Source organism: Dermacentor albipictus, chromosome 1 (genome assembly GCF_038994185.2).
Source record: "Dermacentor albipictus isolate Rhodes 1998 colony chromosome 1, USDA_Dalb.pri_finalv2, whole genome shotgun sequence".
Lineage (NCBI taxonomy): Eukaryota > Metazoa > Arthropoda > Arachnida > Ixodida > Ixodidae > Dermacentor > Dermacentor albipictus.
In genome coordinates this window covers 186,802,843-186,818,568 of record NC_091821.1, presented here as the reverse complement: position 1 = coordinate 186,818,568, position 15,726 = coordinate 186,802,843, and the positions used below count along the sequence as shown (strand labels likewise).

Genomic DNA, 15,726 nt, shown 5'->3' with positions numbered 1-15,726 from the left:
GCACTGTGTATGAGGACACCTGACTAGCTGTATAAGTCAGTGCTACACATACACTGAGGCAAACACAAGTGGATCAGAAAGCATGATCCCACGCTTTCGGTGTCCGCACGGGCGATTGCACAACGTGGGAACAAGGAGATGAAACGGAAGTGCATCTCTCTTGCTGTGGTGCGAAGTAAAACAAAAACATGCAGATTCAGTTTGATTCGAATCTAAGCTTTAATTCGTCTATTCAAGGAACATATTAAACAAATAACAGATGTTGCCTTGAATAATTCTTGAAGTCACGTGTCACCATGAGCGACTTCACAGCGTAAACACTTGTACGTAGGCGCACTAGAACTTGTACGTCACTCACCGGCTTGGAGAGCGGCGGCCGCGAGGAGAAGAGAAAAAGGCATTCGGTTTGAAATGTCAGGTCTTTTCGCTATGCATAGCGATGTAATACTTTGCAAACACGACCATTAACACAGTATGCTCTGAGCTTGTCAGCTCAAGATGGCCAGACCTGGTGAGGGGCGCTTTTGGACTCAAATCGCCACAGGGACATCCGAAAAACCTCTGATACCTGCCAGTATACTTATTAGGCACATTGGTGCTCTTGCTATGACAGGAGATGGCAGGTGCACGCATGTATAATTAAGGAATACATACTGTGTCCCGTGACAATTGCCCCTTTCCAAACTTGTTATGCTTTGCCGCAATAATGATCCTCATGGTTCACCGCGTAGTACTACTGTACGAAGGCGAAGCTGATTTTGAAACCGGCATTATGCAATGCGTTGTGCTTTACGTGCTTCGAAAACAATTACGAGGATGACAAAGGCGGAGTCGATGACACTGCTGACAGCGGCGAATTGTTTTAATGAAAAACACGGTGTCGAAAAGAAAGAAGCATGGTAGCGAATGTTGATGTAGCTAGGCCTAGCATTGTTGGGGTGATGGCTACTGCTCTTAGCGCATCTGCATGCAAGAGCGCCGGTTCGAGGCAACGAGGTAATCAAAATGGCGGCAGTGGTGGCTTTGATTAATACGATTTTGGACCTGCGGTCACGGCAAACAGTCCGGAAAATCGGATGGCAAAGGGTTCTTGCGTCCGGAATTTCAGATGTTCTTATACAGTGACTCTATGGGGAAGGTGATGGTGCTGCGAAGCTGTCCGAATTATCGGGCATCCGGAAAGTCGGTCGTTGACTGTACAATGGACACTCCTCCAGCCGACAACACGGCGTCAAAATAGATTCTTTACGATTCCCTTCTGATACTCGAGCCAGCAATACTGCGACTTTCGTTCTCGTTCAAAAAAGTTACACTCAATTTTCCCTGATCCAAGCACAAATTCCCTGAGTATTTCCAGACTATTCGAAATCCCTGAGAGTTCCCGGTTTTCCTGTTTGGTAGACAACCTGAATAGTTGTTGCACTGCAGCAGGCATGGTGTTATAATTGGATTCTTATATGCTATATTTTTGCATTATCGATACACGCATAAAAAACCCGTAATGGGCTGGTCTGCACTCCTTCGGCTGGCCCTGTAGCGTTGCCTGTGAGAACTGTATTGTCGTCTAAGAAATAAGCTCTTTCAATAAATTTTCGCAAACGAAGACGTCACAAAAATATATTCGAGACGTCCGTCATAAGTGTACAAGCAGAGGGAATAAGAGCGAACAAGCAAACAAACAAAAAATTGGTGGCTTATCAAGGTTAAGCCCAGTTGATGCTTCGCATCCACTGGGCTTAACCTTAGCGTATCCTTAGCGTTTGGAGGCATCTTGACCGCATACACGCCCGGCGCAAAGACGCTGGTGCGGTTGCGGGCACACATCACATGATGTGACGTCACGTGATGACGTCACACCGGCTGCAGATGGGGCCTCATATCGCGCCGTCGAACGTCGCCCGGCGGAGGCCTCCACGCTTCAGTTCGCGCCGTCGCGCGCGAAGCGGCGGCGCCGCCACCATCGCTGCATCACGTGATATGTGATGTCACGCCAGGGTCAATGGTGGCCACCGCCGGGAAGCGACCGACGGCGCGATATGAGGCCCCATCTGCAGCCGGTGTGACGTCATCACGCGACGTCATGTCACGTGACCTACTTGAAGGTCACTTGAAGGTCAATGGTGGCCACCGCCGGGAGGCGACCGACGGCGCGATATGAGGCCCCATCTGCAGCCTGTGTGACGTCATCACGTGACGTCATGTCACGTGACCCCACTTCAGGGTCAATGGTGGCCACCGCCGGGCGTCGCGCGAAGGCCCGAAACCTACGTTAATATGCTTCGCATAAAAAACTGCAAAAGGTGCCCTGAAACAGCCCGAACTGCAGCAGACAACAGGCACGAGTCCGTGCCCTGACGTCACGCTCGCCGCACTCGCAGCGCCCTGTAGTTCGTTCTTGGGCACAATAGGAAAACAGCACAATGCATCTCAGGACGCTGGAGCACCACTAGTTCGATACCGTCGCTGCCTCATGCCACAACGATCCGCGCGACACTTCACATTACGTGGATGTCAACAACTGTTGTCTAATTTTTAAATTATTTCGCATTGCACGTTTCCCTGTCAGTACATTTTTTTGCGTTTTTTTTCAAAAACTCCTGAATGAGGTTCTGTGTTAGTTTGTAGCAATGAGGCGTTGTTAACATGACACGGAAACTGAATAACGATCGTTGTTGTGAAAAGTTCGGTATTGTGAAAGATGCCACCATAACCGCAGGCTTCACATCCCTGTAGCTAGACTTGATGATGACATACAAGCTTATGCGACCCAGCTAGTTAATCAACAATGGGGCCAAGTATGTGAGAGCATGCATGGTAATCTCAGTAGTAAAAAGGCTTGGCAACTGCTGAGACATTTGCTTGATCCCTCGGCCTCGCGCACGCAACATAGTCACTACATCACTCAATTATTGCACAAACACAAGGATAATATTCCCCATCTTTTTCAGGAGCTTGCACGATTAAACCTCCCTCCTACCACAACTCATGAGAATTCAGATTATACAGGCGAGGTTAAAGAACTTCTCAACGCCCCAATAACGGAGGCAGAAGTTCGACATGCCTTAGCTTCCCTTAAAACTACATCTGCTCCCGGTAAGAATAACGTAAATAATAAATTACTCCGAAATCTGGACAACAAATCAATCTCTGCCCTCACAGAATACTATAATCATTGCTTCGATAACAACTTTCTTCCGAGCTCATGGAAAACTGCTAAAGTAATCTTCATTCCCAAACCCAATAAACCCTCTGACATAGCTCATCTTAGACCTATTTCTCTCATGTCATGCTTGGGCAAAACGCCCGAACATGTCATGCTTAATCGCTTCAATAAATACGCGGAAGGCAATCAGTTATTCCCGCCAGAGATGATTGGCTTTCGCCAGTCGCTTTCTTGCCAGGATGCCATGCTAAGGCTCAAGCACGACCTTCTCACTCCTACATTTAGTAGACACCCAAGCCATCTTAGGACTCCACCTTCGCGGCGAATTCAACAACATAGATCATGGATCTATCTTACGTGAATATAATGTTATTAACTATGGCAGAAAAATGCATGACTACATCCGCGAATTTCTCACCAATCGGACAGCTGTCATAAGTCTCAATGATCAAACTTTGCCCCCAATCACCCTAGGTAGCTTTGGCACTCCTCAGGGATCTGTGCTCTCGCCGTTTCTATTTAACCTAGTTATGAGGTCTATTGCTGAGAAACTAGCACAAATACAGGATCGCCAAAATTCTTTATATGCAGACGACATTACCCTATCGATTAAGGGTGGCTCGGATGGCTACATTCAAGATCCCTTACAAGAGGCTGCAGATGCAGTGGCTACGAGAGCCGGGTACATGAACCTCGAGTGCTTGCCCACCGAATCTGAGCTGTTACTTCCATCCGCAAATAAACGTGTTACGCCAAACATTCTGATTAACATTAATGGGAAGCAAGTTCCCGTAGTAGACAAAATCCGTGTACTTGACATGCAGATTCAATTTAACTGACTCAATACGTATAAAGTTCAAACGGTTACTGCCAGCGTAGGTCACACCCCACGGCTAATAGGAAGCGTGTACAATAAGCACAAAGGTCTCCACGAGGCAGAATTGCTAAGACTGGTACAGGCGTTTTCTGTCAGTAAAATCCCGTTCTCCCTTTCCTATCTCCACTTAACTAGGGCCGAGGAAGATAAAGTTAATTCACTGATACGCAGACTCTACAAATTTGCCCTTGGAGTGCCAAGTAGAGCTTCTACTGAGAGACTTTTGGCTACAGGTACCTTCAATACTTTTAGTGAGCTCGAAGAAGCCCATCTGACCGCTCAATACCAGTGCTTATTGAACACGCACACTGGTATGCACATCCTAAACTTCCTAAGTATTGCCCCAGCACCCATGACTAATGAGAAATTCAATATTCCCCACTCGATACATGAACACTTTCATATCCCTCCTCTCCCTAAGAATATGCACCCTGTTCCTCACGAACATAGAAGGCAACAACGAGCTAAAGCCCTGCAGAAAACGTTATTTAACTACAAAGACGTGCTCTATGTTGATGCCGCAGAGTATCCGTGCGGACACAAATTCGCCATATCAGTCGTTGACACCACTGGCAGTATTGCAACCGAGGAGCATCCATTATAGCCTCTTCGGAGGAGGTAGAGGAGGCGGCGGTGGCCGCAGCAATACCTAATTACTCTGTCATAGTAAGTGACTCCAGAACTGCCATACACGACTTCAGAATGGGTAGGCTTTGCAGGACAGCCCTAGCCATTCTATCTCACAATCCGCCAGCCCAACTTCTGAGTTTAATCTGGACACCTGCTCACGCAGGCCTAATTGGCAATGAAATGGCCCACCTAAGTGCTCGAGCTTTCACGAACCAAGCACAAGCAAGACTAGGGGACGGTTCAGACGCCAATAATCTCCCTCGAGCATTCACTTCCAAAGACAGATTACTTACATATCACGACACTTGCGGGCATTACCGCCTTGGTCGTCTAACCCTCCCTCCTTTAATGATTCGGTCGTCAGGCATACACGAGGTACTATGGTGTAAACTATAGACTCGCACTTTTCTATCTCCTGCCTTACGTCACAAAATTCACCCGGGAATATACCCTACTTCAGCCGGCAAGTTTTGTCCTGCGAGCAGAGCAGACCTTAACCACATTATGTGGCAATGCAAGAACCACTCCCCTTCCCCTAACCTTTGTATAGTTTCAAGTAGCAGGGAGCTATGGGAGGCTGCCTAGCGCAGCTACAACCCCGAACTTCAGGAAGCTATCCTGAGGTGGGCTGAGGTGGTAGAGGAGGCCTACCGCGAGAAGGATAACCTCCCTCGCCTTCTTCCCGCAGCCCTTTTCCCTTTAAGATGGGATAAATAAAGTTGTCTCTCTCTCGGTATTGTGAAGTTTGTAGTACAGAAATATTTTTACGTTGAAACCATAAGAAATCAGCAGGGGATTTCTGAAAAGTTCGTTAATCTGAAAAGTTCATTAATGTGGTGTTCATAGTAATGAGGTTTCACTGTAATGATATGCTTCCGGTGACCTCCAGTTGTTTAAAGGGACACTAAATGCAAATACTAAGTCAAGCTAAAGTGATAGGTTAGTGCTCGAGAATCGCTAAGGCGTCAATATTATGGCGAACAGAGCCTTAATAATCGAGAAATCAAGGTAAATGCAGGACATGATTAAAGCCTCCCCTGGGTCATTCAAGCACTTGCCCAATGACGAAAGCACTCCTCAGTTAAATTCTGTCACTAGTACTCAACTACTTGTTTCAAAAAACATCCTCGTATTGTATTATAAGATCAAATAAAATGCTACTTCTCCAGTCCCATTTTGTGCGTAGAAAAAAGAACTCATTCAAATTACCGTTCACAATGATGCAGGCGGTAGAAAGGTTTTGTTTTCGCTTGACTCTTCGCTGCCCACGCTTTCGCATTTCCGTACTTCCCTGATCACGTTACGCTGCGCTGGCTTTGCTGGCTCATGAAACTCGCACAAACTGCAAGTAGCAGAGAATTCAACTTCCATATGATGTCACGGGATGCCCGAACGGTCTACGCCACTTGACCAAAAAGCAGTTGCAGTGGCAAATCCGCTGTTCTCTCGACTTGGTGCCGCCATCTGTCGGGCACCGTTTTACTCATTGACGGCAGCAAAGGGCAGTAATGGCGTATGCAACGTCAGCACTCCCCCAGTTGTGCGGTGGGAGATTTGAATTTTGAAAAAGGTATTCGGACCCTTCAGATACATTTTCTCGTAAACTAAGTCTTCTCTTGGTACAAAATCAGCGTTGCGAGGTTTCTGGAAAGGTATTTAAACAGTCCACATCGACTTAGTATTTGCCTTTAGTGTCCCTTTAAGCGGGGTCGACTCCACACTCGACGTCTGCTCCGATGAGGGCAATGACTGCTCCTGAAAAAGCCCGCCGCCCTTCGGCAATGATAGAGAGGTCGACTTTTGGACCGCAATTTTGTAGCAATGCATTCTGCTTGATCCTAGATACCGCCCTTATCAGCCACCATTCACAGCTGGCAGATACCATTGATTGTAGGCGGGACACCACTTTTACCACTGATGAAGTGCAAAAAGGAGTGGCACCGGAAAAGGCATCACTACAAAATCACAGTCCTGTTATGTTGCCAAGGTTTGAAGATTCAGTGCATGTACTGATTGTACTTTGGTCTATCTGTGGTGACAGCATGGCAATGACAGAGATACGGAGTGCCCAGATTGTAGGCAAGCATGCGCGCCCATAGCAATGCGTTGAAAAGCTTTGGTTTAATTTTTGGACGATCTTTTTGCGACATTTTGCATGAATAGCACTAGGCACATTGACAGATGACAGCGTTCCTGATCCAGTGCCCACGAATGCCGCCGCAGCCACTGCTCGTAGATGCCTACGAGTCTGATGCTAGTGATGAGAAATCCGGCATAAGTGAGCGTTACTTCGAAAATGGTCGTCTGAGAATATGGCACACTGCTTTAGCCACTTGTGGAATAATGTCACTTTTCTGCCAAATTAAGATATTCGAGACACCGGATCATTGGGTCATTTAGGCAGTCGCCATCGAGTCGGAATGATTGGTCAGTAACGCGTACATATAGATAATGTGAATTTCGATTTATTACCGTAAAAACCCGCGTATAATACGAACCCGAATATAATACGAGGTGAAATTTCTGGGACGAGAAATGGAAAAAAAAAGGTTTACCCGCGTATAATACGAGTGAGAGAAACTCGGGGAAAACATTTATTGAAATCGGACTGAGCACTTCATTCACTGTCGTCCTCCGCTGCGCTTTCATCGGACAATTCCTTGTCTGACATATCCTCCCAGAGGTACTCGTCCTCGGTGCCATCGAGCGCGTTCGAGATCCCGCACTTCTTGAAAGCGCGACGCACAAGGTCTTCTGGGATGCTCGCCCATGCGTCGACGATCCACTTGCACAGCGTGGCTGGCGATGCCCGCTTCAGCCGCCCAGTTGGCGTCACTGCAGGTTCACCTGACCGCATCCACTCTGCGTAGCACCGCTTCACCGCGTCCTTGAAAGGCTTGTTGACGCAAACATCTAGAGGCTGCAGCTGAGACGTCATCCCACCAGGGATAACGACGAGTTCAGTATTACAATCACGCAACAGCTTCTTCACCGAGTCGGCCAAATGGCCACGAAACGCGTCCAGCACGAGGATGGACGGGAACGACAACAGTACACCGGGCCGCCTACACCAAACGGACTTTATCCAGTCGAGCACAACACTCTCATTCATCCACCCTTTCTCATCGCATTTAACGATGACATTTTTCGGCAGCTCACCTTTCGGCATTGTCTTGCGCTTAAAGACGACATAGGGCGGGAGCTTGCGGCCGTCTGCCGTGCATGACAACATGACGGTAACACGCGTCTTCTCGTTCCCAGTGGACCAGACACAAACTTGTTTCGAGCCCTTTTCGTGCACGGTGAGGGGCGATGGCATGTCCAGATAAACTGGTGTTTGGTCAGCATTGCCGATTTGCCCTAGCTGAAAGTTCTTCAACTTGCGCAACGAAATAACGCGGCGCTGGAAAGCCACCAGTAACTCTTCAAACGATTCCGGCAGCTTTTGTGAAATTGAAGTTCTCCGGCGCAATGAAAATCCTGCACGGCACATATACCGATAAACCCAATGCTTGCTTGCTTTGAAGGTGGAGCTCGTTAGGCCTTTTTCTCTCGCAAGCTCCCTGGCTTTTGCCTGCATGAGCTCCACGCTCACAGCAAGATGCGCGGCTCGCTGTTCTCGGACGAATTCCGTCAGTTTGAGTTCAATTTCAGGGAATGCCCCATTCTTCGGGCCGCGAAAGCTTCTTCGCTTTCCGCTGCACTCGAAAAGTGCTTCTTTTTGCCGTCGCCATCCGCGGATACTTCCCTCGGTGACGCCAAACTGCCTCCCGGCCGCACTGTTGCCAATTTCCTCTGCCGCTAAAATCACATTTCGCTTGAAAGCTGCCGAGTACTGCTTCCGTGCCCCCGACATCGTGCTCCTTCACTAAAAACGATGCACTTCGCGAAGCGCGGTTAACACGTGAACTGCCAAGGTCCGCACTCAACAAAGAAAGAAACGATGCCGTAGCCACGCTGCAATAGCGAAGGCAAGCCGTAGCCAGGCAGCAATAACAAAGCCAAGTCGTAGCCATGCAGATATTACGAAGCCAAGCCGTAGCCACAGAGCAATAACGAAACCAAAACTTCGAGCCGAACTTTGAAATTTTTGTCCGGATCCGCATATAGTACGAGGCGGAAATTTGGGACGCTAATAACAGGAAAAAAACCTCGTACTATACGCGGGTTTTTACGGTAAGCCATGTGCACTATGCATGTATGCAGCAGCCATATACGTACGTATTGCGCAGTTTCTAATTTTGGTGCACTTCAGTGTAAAATCATTTTCTTTTATCAGGATGGTGCAGGAAATTTCGTCTGGCACAATTTGAAGCAAGAGTGGGAGCACTGCATTCTGCAAGGCTGTCAGTTCATTTAACCCTTACAGTGTAGGGTTCTTTTTTTTTTTTTTTTTTGGAAGTGATGCACCCTCAGCATCAGCGTTTTTTTTTCTCGGATGTTATAAAACAAACAGAACAGTGTATATTTATTTTGCAAAAGGAAAAAAAAAAGAAAATGACATGGATAATGGCAATGTGTCTCTTGGTATGGTTGTCACATTCCTACCTGACAAAAGCTATAAAACACGCAGCAAACTAAAAACACCATCGTTCTCAGTACTTTTTCACGGTGTCATTGTCAAAATTCGATGTGGTTGATGCTGCCTCTTCCACATTCATATGACAAGCTGTTCTCTACTGAGTGCGAGCTTGGCTCATATTTGGAGTTGGAAGAGTTGCTGTTCTAATCAACAGTTGAAGGTGCTGTGCAAGCAGCCATCTCAAAGCATCACACAGCTTACACTCAAGGAAAGAGCAATTTCGTTTAATCAAACTTGAAAAGACAAAGTAGAGAGAGAAACAGATGAAAGAGATATGAAATAGGGCAGAGCCATCCTGGAGAAGGCATACCAAAAAAAGAGCAGCCTCATTCCTGGAAAGGAGGTGCGCTGTAGTGAAGATAAAGCAACATGGAAAATTATTTTGTTTAAATATTGTATAAACATATGACAGATGGAAGAAATACGTAGAGTGGCGGTCCTGTGCTATGGTGTGAATATCTGAATGGAGAATCGCCACAGTAGCGGTGTACAAATTCCAGGAGCCACCCCTTAAATTTAGAAACCATGCGCTCAGCATGGTGAAACCATGCCAACGTGGTGGCATGTTCCACAGCCACTAACAAAAACCTATACTGAACAAACCAAGAGAGCGGAAAAAAGGTGCTTTTAGATACATACAACAGATGGGAGAACCACCTTGGAGCTTTCCAATTTGGTGTTACTCCACACAACAAAGTGGAGCTAAGGGGAACATACACGTATACGAGTGATATGGCAGGACAGAAACAAATAAATGCACTGGTATGTCAGTGACACTGAAAAGGTTAACAATGTTAATTCATACTCAAAAGTTCCAAAGCTGGATGGCTGCAAAAGACAACAGCTCATATTGGCACTGGTTAACAGTAGCCAGTTGGTGCAGTGCTAGAAGATATGAAGTATGCATGAAACAAATGACCGCAACGTAAAGACACAATACTAAGGGACAAGTACTCAAGAAGCCTGGCAAGTTGAAATGAAACAGCCAACAATATTTTGTCAAAAAAGTTTTGAGATGAGAGAACACTGGCATAATGAATCATAGCGCAACATTTACAATGACAACATAGCAATATGTACCTCTACTGCAAACTTGTCCAGCAGCTTTTCACCATCATCCAGGACCAAATGGCAGCACCGACGCAAGTTGACGATGAGACGGTCGTAATTGGTCAGAAAGCGCAGAAAGCATTGGGGAGTTGCTACCAAGATATCACAGCCATTGACCAATTCAATCTATATAAAAAAGAGAGAAACACAATGTATTTGATTCACAATCAATTGCTCAAGAGGAATGACTGAAAAATTACCTCTTTTCCTTTTTCTGCTCCTCCAGCGTACAAGACGCAGACTTTTGGGCCTCTTTTCTCATGGATGAGCAGCTTGGCCTGCTCACTCAGGCGGGCAGCTCCTTTCCATGTGGATGTCAGAACTACCATTAGGGGCTAAGGAGGAATGAGAGAAAGCACTGTTTCAGAAATCGTAATGCTCGATAAGTGATCAGTACTATTTTAAAAAACCATAACATCCTTTATACAACCTTCGTCAGAAATATTCCAGAACTGTGCTTAAAAAATATCACTTATATTAAACTTACAAAACTAATGACTCTAGGGGCCCTATAATGTAAAACTATACAAATCTGTTTTTATTCCAATCTACCGACATCAAGTTTACATAACTGCCAATGCAAAGATCAGGCAGTGAGCCACAGCATTGTTTGAATCGCTAAATCAAATACTCTCCTCATTTATAGGAGGTCATTTTTGTTTGCTTCCAAAGCAAATGACATTGCCTACCTTGACAGAATTGGAGAGGGTTTCAGTAGAGCCGAGCTAGCGCATTAAAAGTACATCCCCTGATGAGAAGGGTGGTGTCGGCAACTAGTCGAAAATCATGGCGGCGTGCTATGGAAGGTTAGAAATGACACAAAATGGACCCTCAACAAAAAAGAGTTGTCGGAGAGATGCTGTATAGGTGCCAGAAGGCGAAGTGTGCGTAACCCAAAAATTTTTTGACCAATCGTGGAGGACTTATTGCAGAAATAGAATAAAAATAGTTGGAATAGCTTTACATTAGAGCACCCTAGGTCTTATCAAAGTAGTCCCCGCTGCTACCTAAGCACATCTGCCACCGTTTTTGGAGGTCACGGAAGCAAGCAGAAAAAGCTTTGTCTCGGATGCTTTTCAGTACATCATTGGTCACAGCAGTTTGAACTGTTGCCATATCTTTATGAATGACACTTTCCTTTCAGTGTCAATTTCACTCAGTGAAAACACAAGTAATCACACAGCGATAGATTGGGTGAATGTGGGGGATGTGTTAGAGCATGCATGTAGTGTCTGGCCAGGTATATCTAGACTGCTACAGTAGTTTGGGGCCTCATGTTGTCGTGCAACAAGAACCACTGTCCGGGTGATGGCTAATCAGGGCACCCAATACAGCTTGATAGGGTATCAAGTAAAGCTTCTCCAAGGTACCACACTACCGAAAATTTGGAGTTAAAAATAGTTGGTGAGTAGTCAGATCACTAACTTAGTAAAACAAGCATTTGACAAGAACTACACTGAAGCTAAGAAAAAGTTAAATTGATCTGCAGTAATCTATCGTGCACAAAAGAACTTCAAGGACCCCTCAGCAGGTTTGGCCATTCGAAACAGACAAGCACAATGTATACATTACGTGCTGACAATCATGTCTGCAAAGTACTATAATGCTGTGCTCCTCCGACAGCAGCTGAAATTTACACCAAACCCCATGCACACTTCTTCACACCATGCACATGAATTACATCAACTGCCATCCACATGTACATGCCATGCACATGAACTACGTTAATTATGTAGACACACAAGTGCGCCTACATAATGCGCATTGCTGAAACGTCACATGACATTTCAAGGTTACAGCAGTTATTTGTTATATCTGTTGCTTCCCTACATCATATAAAGTTTAGGGAAATAATAAAACCTGCAAATTGAATGTCTGCAAGTCTTTGTTTTTCTCTGCTTTAGCTAGAGGGACATACTTCCGTTACGTCTGCTTGTTCCCACGCCGCACAGTCGTGTGCAAAGAAAATGACACCATCTCTAAACATGTGTGCACTGAGGGATCTATTTCACTGAAGTGCAGAATCAGACAGACAACAATGCAGATGTTCTCGTGCAAAGCATGCAAAATCGTGCACAGTGCGAAACAAGACAAATGCTACAGCTCGTGCACGATACCATCACTGGAAGTGCGCTGTGAAGCAAGAACAGTCTTGGCAGCAGCGGCAGTGCTCGCGCACTAGCTCATGGATTCCTTTCTGCATGTACAGGCTATCTTGTTAAGCAAGATCTTCTCGGAAGACCACCCGAATTTGGCTGGATCGACTGCACGTGTAATCAAGGAAGTTATCTTGTCAAGCAAGATCTTCACAAAAGACCATGAGGCGCTTGTCCCGGCATCGCTACTTAAAGGACACCTTCATCTGCTGTCGACCAGTCTTGGCAGCAGCGGCAGTGCTCGCGCACCAGTTCGCGCATTCCTTTCTGCTTGTACAGGTTGGTAACGACAGCATCTGTCATTTTCTTTGTTATCCCGTTACTGTCGCTGCTGCCAAGAACTGTTTATATGCTACTTGTGCCCTTGCATTAAGTTTTTAGTTGAGCGCTGTTAGATAGGCCCACCTGTGCTGAGCTCGATAAGAGAATTTATGAACTGGAGTCAAGACTTCTTAATGAATCGAATCGTATGACTGATCGCATTGGTGACAAGATTATCGTTAACATGAAGACAAATGGGGTTGACGTGCTGAAGCTAAAGAAGCACATGGACAGCCTTGAGTCCAGTCTAAAGATTCTGAATGACCTGGATGACAAGCTGCACAGTGAAAAGGCCTCACTTGTGGCAGAAAACAAAGCCCTGAAAACGAAAAACTGTTCACTTCCACGCAGGGTCTCCGAGCTCGAGTAGTACTCTCGCATGAACATCGAATTTAGGGGTATCCCCTATACTCAGGGCGAGGACTGTGTTGCAGTTTTGGAGACAGTGGGTAGGAAAATTGGATGCCCCGCGACTTCCTCTGATGTCAAAGTTGTTCATCGAATCTCTACTAAAGATAAGGGTAGGAAAAACTTAATTGCTAGATTATGTTCTCAAATGAAAAAGAATGATTTTATCCGCAAGGCACGAAAGGAAAGGCTCTGCCTGAATGACATCGGCAAATATGACAACTTTCGTATATTTGTTAATGACCACTTGACACCACATAATAAGGCACTCTTTTCCAAAGCACTGGTGCTGAAAAAAGTCAACAACCGGAAGCACTTGTGCACGGCTAATTGTCAGATTAAGGCTAGAAAGACAAATGAGAGCTGTGTTTGTCGCATCGCTGATGAGTCTGACCTTTCTGTTTTCAACTAACTGCCTCTATTCTGACTCTTAAAAGTCATTACCAACCACCATGGATTCTTACCTGTCAACATCTGCACTGAATAAATTCATGTTGCGCAACTACCATTCAATTATTCACTTCAATGCTAGAAGTCTCTGCAAGCATTTTGATGATTTCCGGCAGCTGTTTTCGACACTTATCAACACCTTTTCAATAATACGTGTGTCTGAAACCTGGCTTAGTAATGATGATAAGGACCTATTCTGCTTTCTCTCACGCACTTTTGAATATTCTCACAGAGAAACGAGTAATCACAGCATTTCAGCTATATTTGCTCATCTAACATTCCGTATAAATGACGGCCTGACTTGGAGTTGAATATTACTTACTGTGAATCTGTGTTTGTTAATTTGATTCCCCCGTCTCCAGTATAAGCAACAAGAACTTAGTGTTTGGCTGCATTTATCGCTCACCTTCTTCTTTAGTTACTGACTTCTGTAGTGCGCTTCATCAAACCAAGGAAAAAATATCGTGCGCTAATTGTAACGCAATAATCATGGGCGATATCAACATTAACCTCATACATACCACTTCATCTGATTCTTCTAGTTATTCAAGCAACTTCCATAGTTTTGGATATGAATGTTTAATTTCTCTCCCAGCTTGTCCTAACATTGCCGATGGCACCTTAATTTTAATTGATCCTGCATTATCGAACTTAACAGATCCACCTGATGCTGGCATTGTTACCACCAATATTACCGACCACTATCCTACCGTTCTAAGCCTGCGCAATCACTTCGCCTCATCTAACACGTCAGTCTACAGAGTTGTATTCGACAAAAAGATGTTCCTTGCTAGTGTAACTAAAACTGACTGGTCGGAAGTTGTATCATCTAATGAACCTAAAACAGCTTTTTCGCAGCTTTTAACGACACTTTCATCGCATTTCAACCCCACTCTCATAAAATAAAACGCAGAAAAACAGTATCATCGCCAAAAATCCAAGGCTTAAAGATAGCCTCCTGAAACCAATGCACTCTCGTGAAAATTTGTATAAAAAAACCAAAGAAGCAACCTTTCAATACTAAACTACTTGCATGTTAAAAAAATTTTCTAACGCACTTTCTGCACAGCTGAGAAGTGCGGAGAGGAATTATAACAAACAAAAAATTATGGAATGTGGTAATAACACTAGGAAAAAGTGGGCAATAGTTATCATCATCAGCAGCAGCAGCCTTGTTACGCCCACTGCAGGGCAAAGGCCTCTCCCATATTTCTCCAACAACCCCGGTCATGTACTAATTGTGGCCACGCCGTCCCTGCAAACTTCTTAATCTCATCCGCCCACCTAACTTTCTGCCGCCCCCTGCTACGCTTCCCTTCCCTTGGGATCCAGTCCGTAACCCTTAATGACCATCAGTTATCTTCCCTCCTCATTACATGTCCTGCCCATGGCCATTTCTTTTTCTTGATTTCAACTAAGATGTCATTAACTCGCGTTTGTTTTCTGACCCAATCTGCTCTTTTCTTATCCCTTAACGTTACACCTATCATTCTTCTTTCCATAGCTCGTTGCGTCGTCCGCAATTTGAGTAGAACTCTTTTCGTAAGCCTCCAGGTTTCTGCCCCGTAGGTGAGTACTGGTAAGACACAGCTATTATATACTTTTCTCTTGAGGGATAATGGCAACCTGCTGTTCATGATCTGAGAATGCCTGCCAAACGCACCCCAGCCCATTCTTATTCTCCTGATTATTTCCGTCTCATGATCCGGATCCGCCGTCACTACCTGCCCCAAGTAGGTGTATTCCCTTACGACTTCCAGTGCATCGCTGCCTATTGTAAATTGCTGTTCTCTTCCGAGACTATTAAACATTACTTTAGTTTTCTGCAGATTCATTTTTAGACCCACTCTTCTGCTTTGCCTCTCCAGGTCAGTGAGCATGCATTGCAATTGGTCCCCTGAGTTACTAAGCAAGGCAATATCATCAGCGAATCGCAAGTTACTATGGTACTCTCCATTAACTTTTATCCCCAATTCTTCCCAATCCGGGTCTCTGAATACCTCCTGTAAACATGCTGTGAATAACATTG

At 45.4% G+C, this 15,726-nt stretch overlaps 1 protein-coding gene across 3 annotated transcripts in view; it reads right to left on the bottom strand.

Moving 5' to 3' along the window:
• Positions 1-15,726, bottom strand: part of LOC139054086 (putative ATP-dependent RNA helicase TDRD12) — a 254,611-nt gene that overhangs the window by 119,360 nt on the left and 119,525 nt on the right. For all 3 annotated transcript variants that reach the window (XM_070530611.1, XM_070530613.1, XM_070530612.1), the window contains exons 15-16: positions 10,563-10,697; positions 10,333-10,488 (exon numbers count right to left, since the gene is read on the bottom strand). In XM_070530611.1, coding sequence (XP_070386712.1) covers positions 10,333-10,488; positions 10,563-10,697 — 291 coding nt within the window. The remainder of the gene's footprint in view (positions 1-10,332; positions 10,489-10,562; positions 10,698-15,726) is intronic.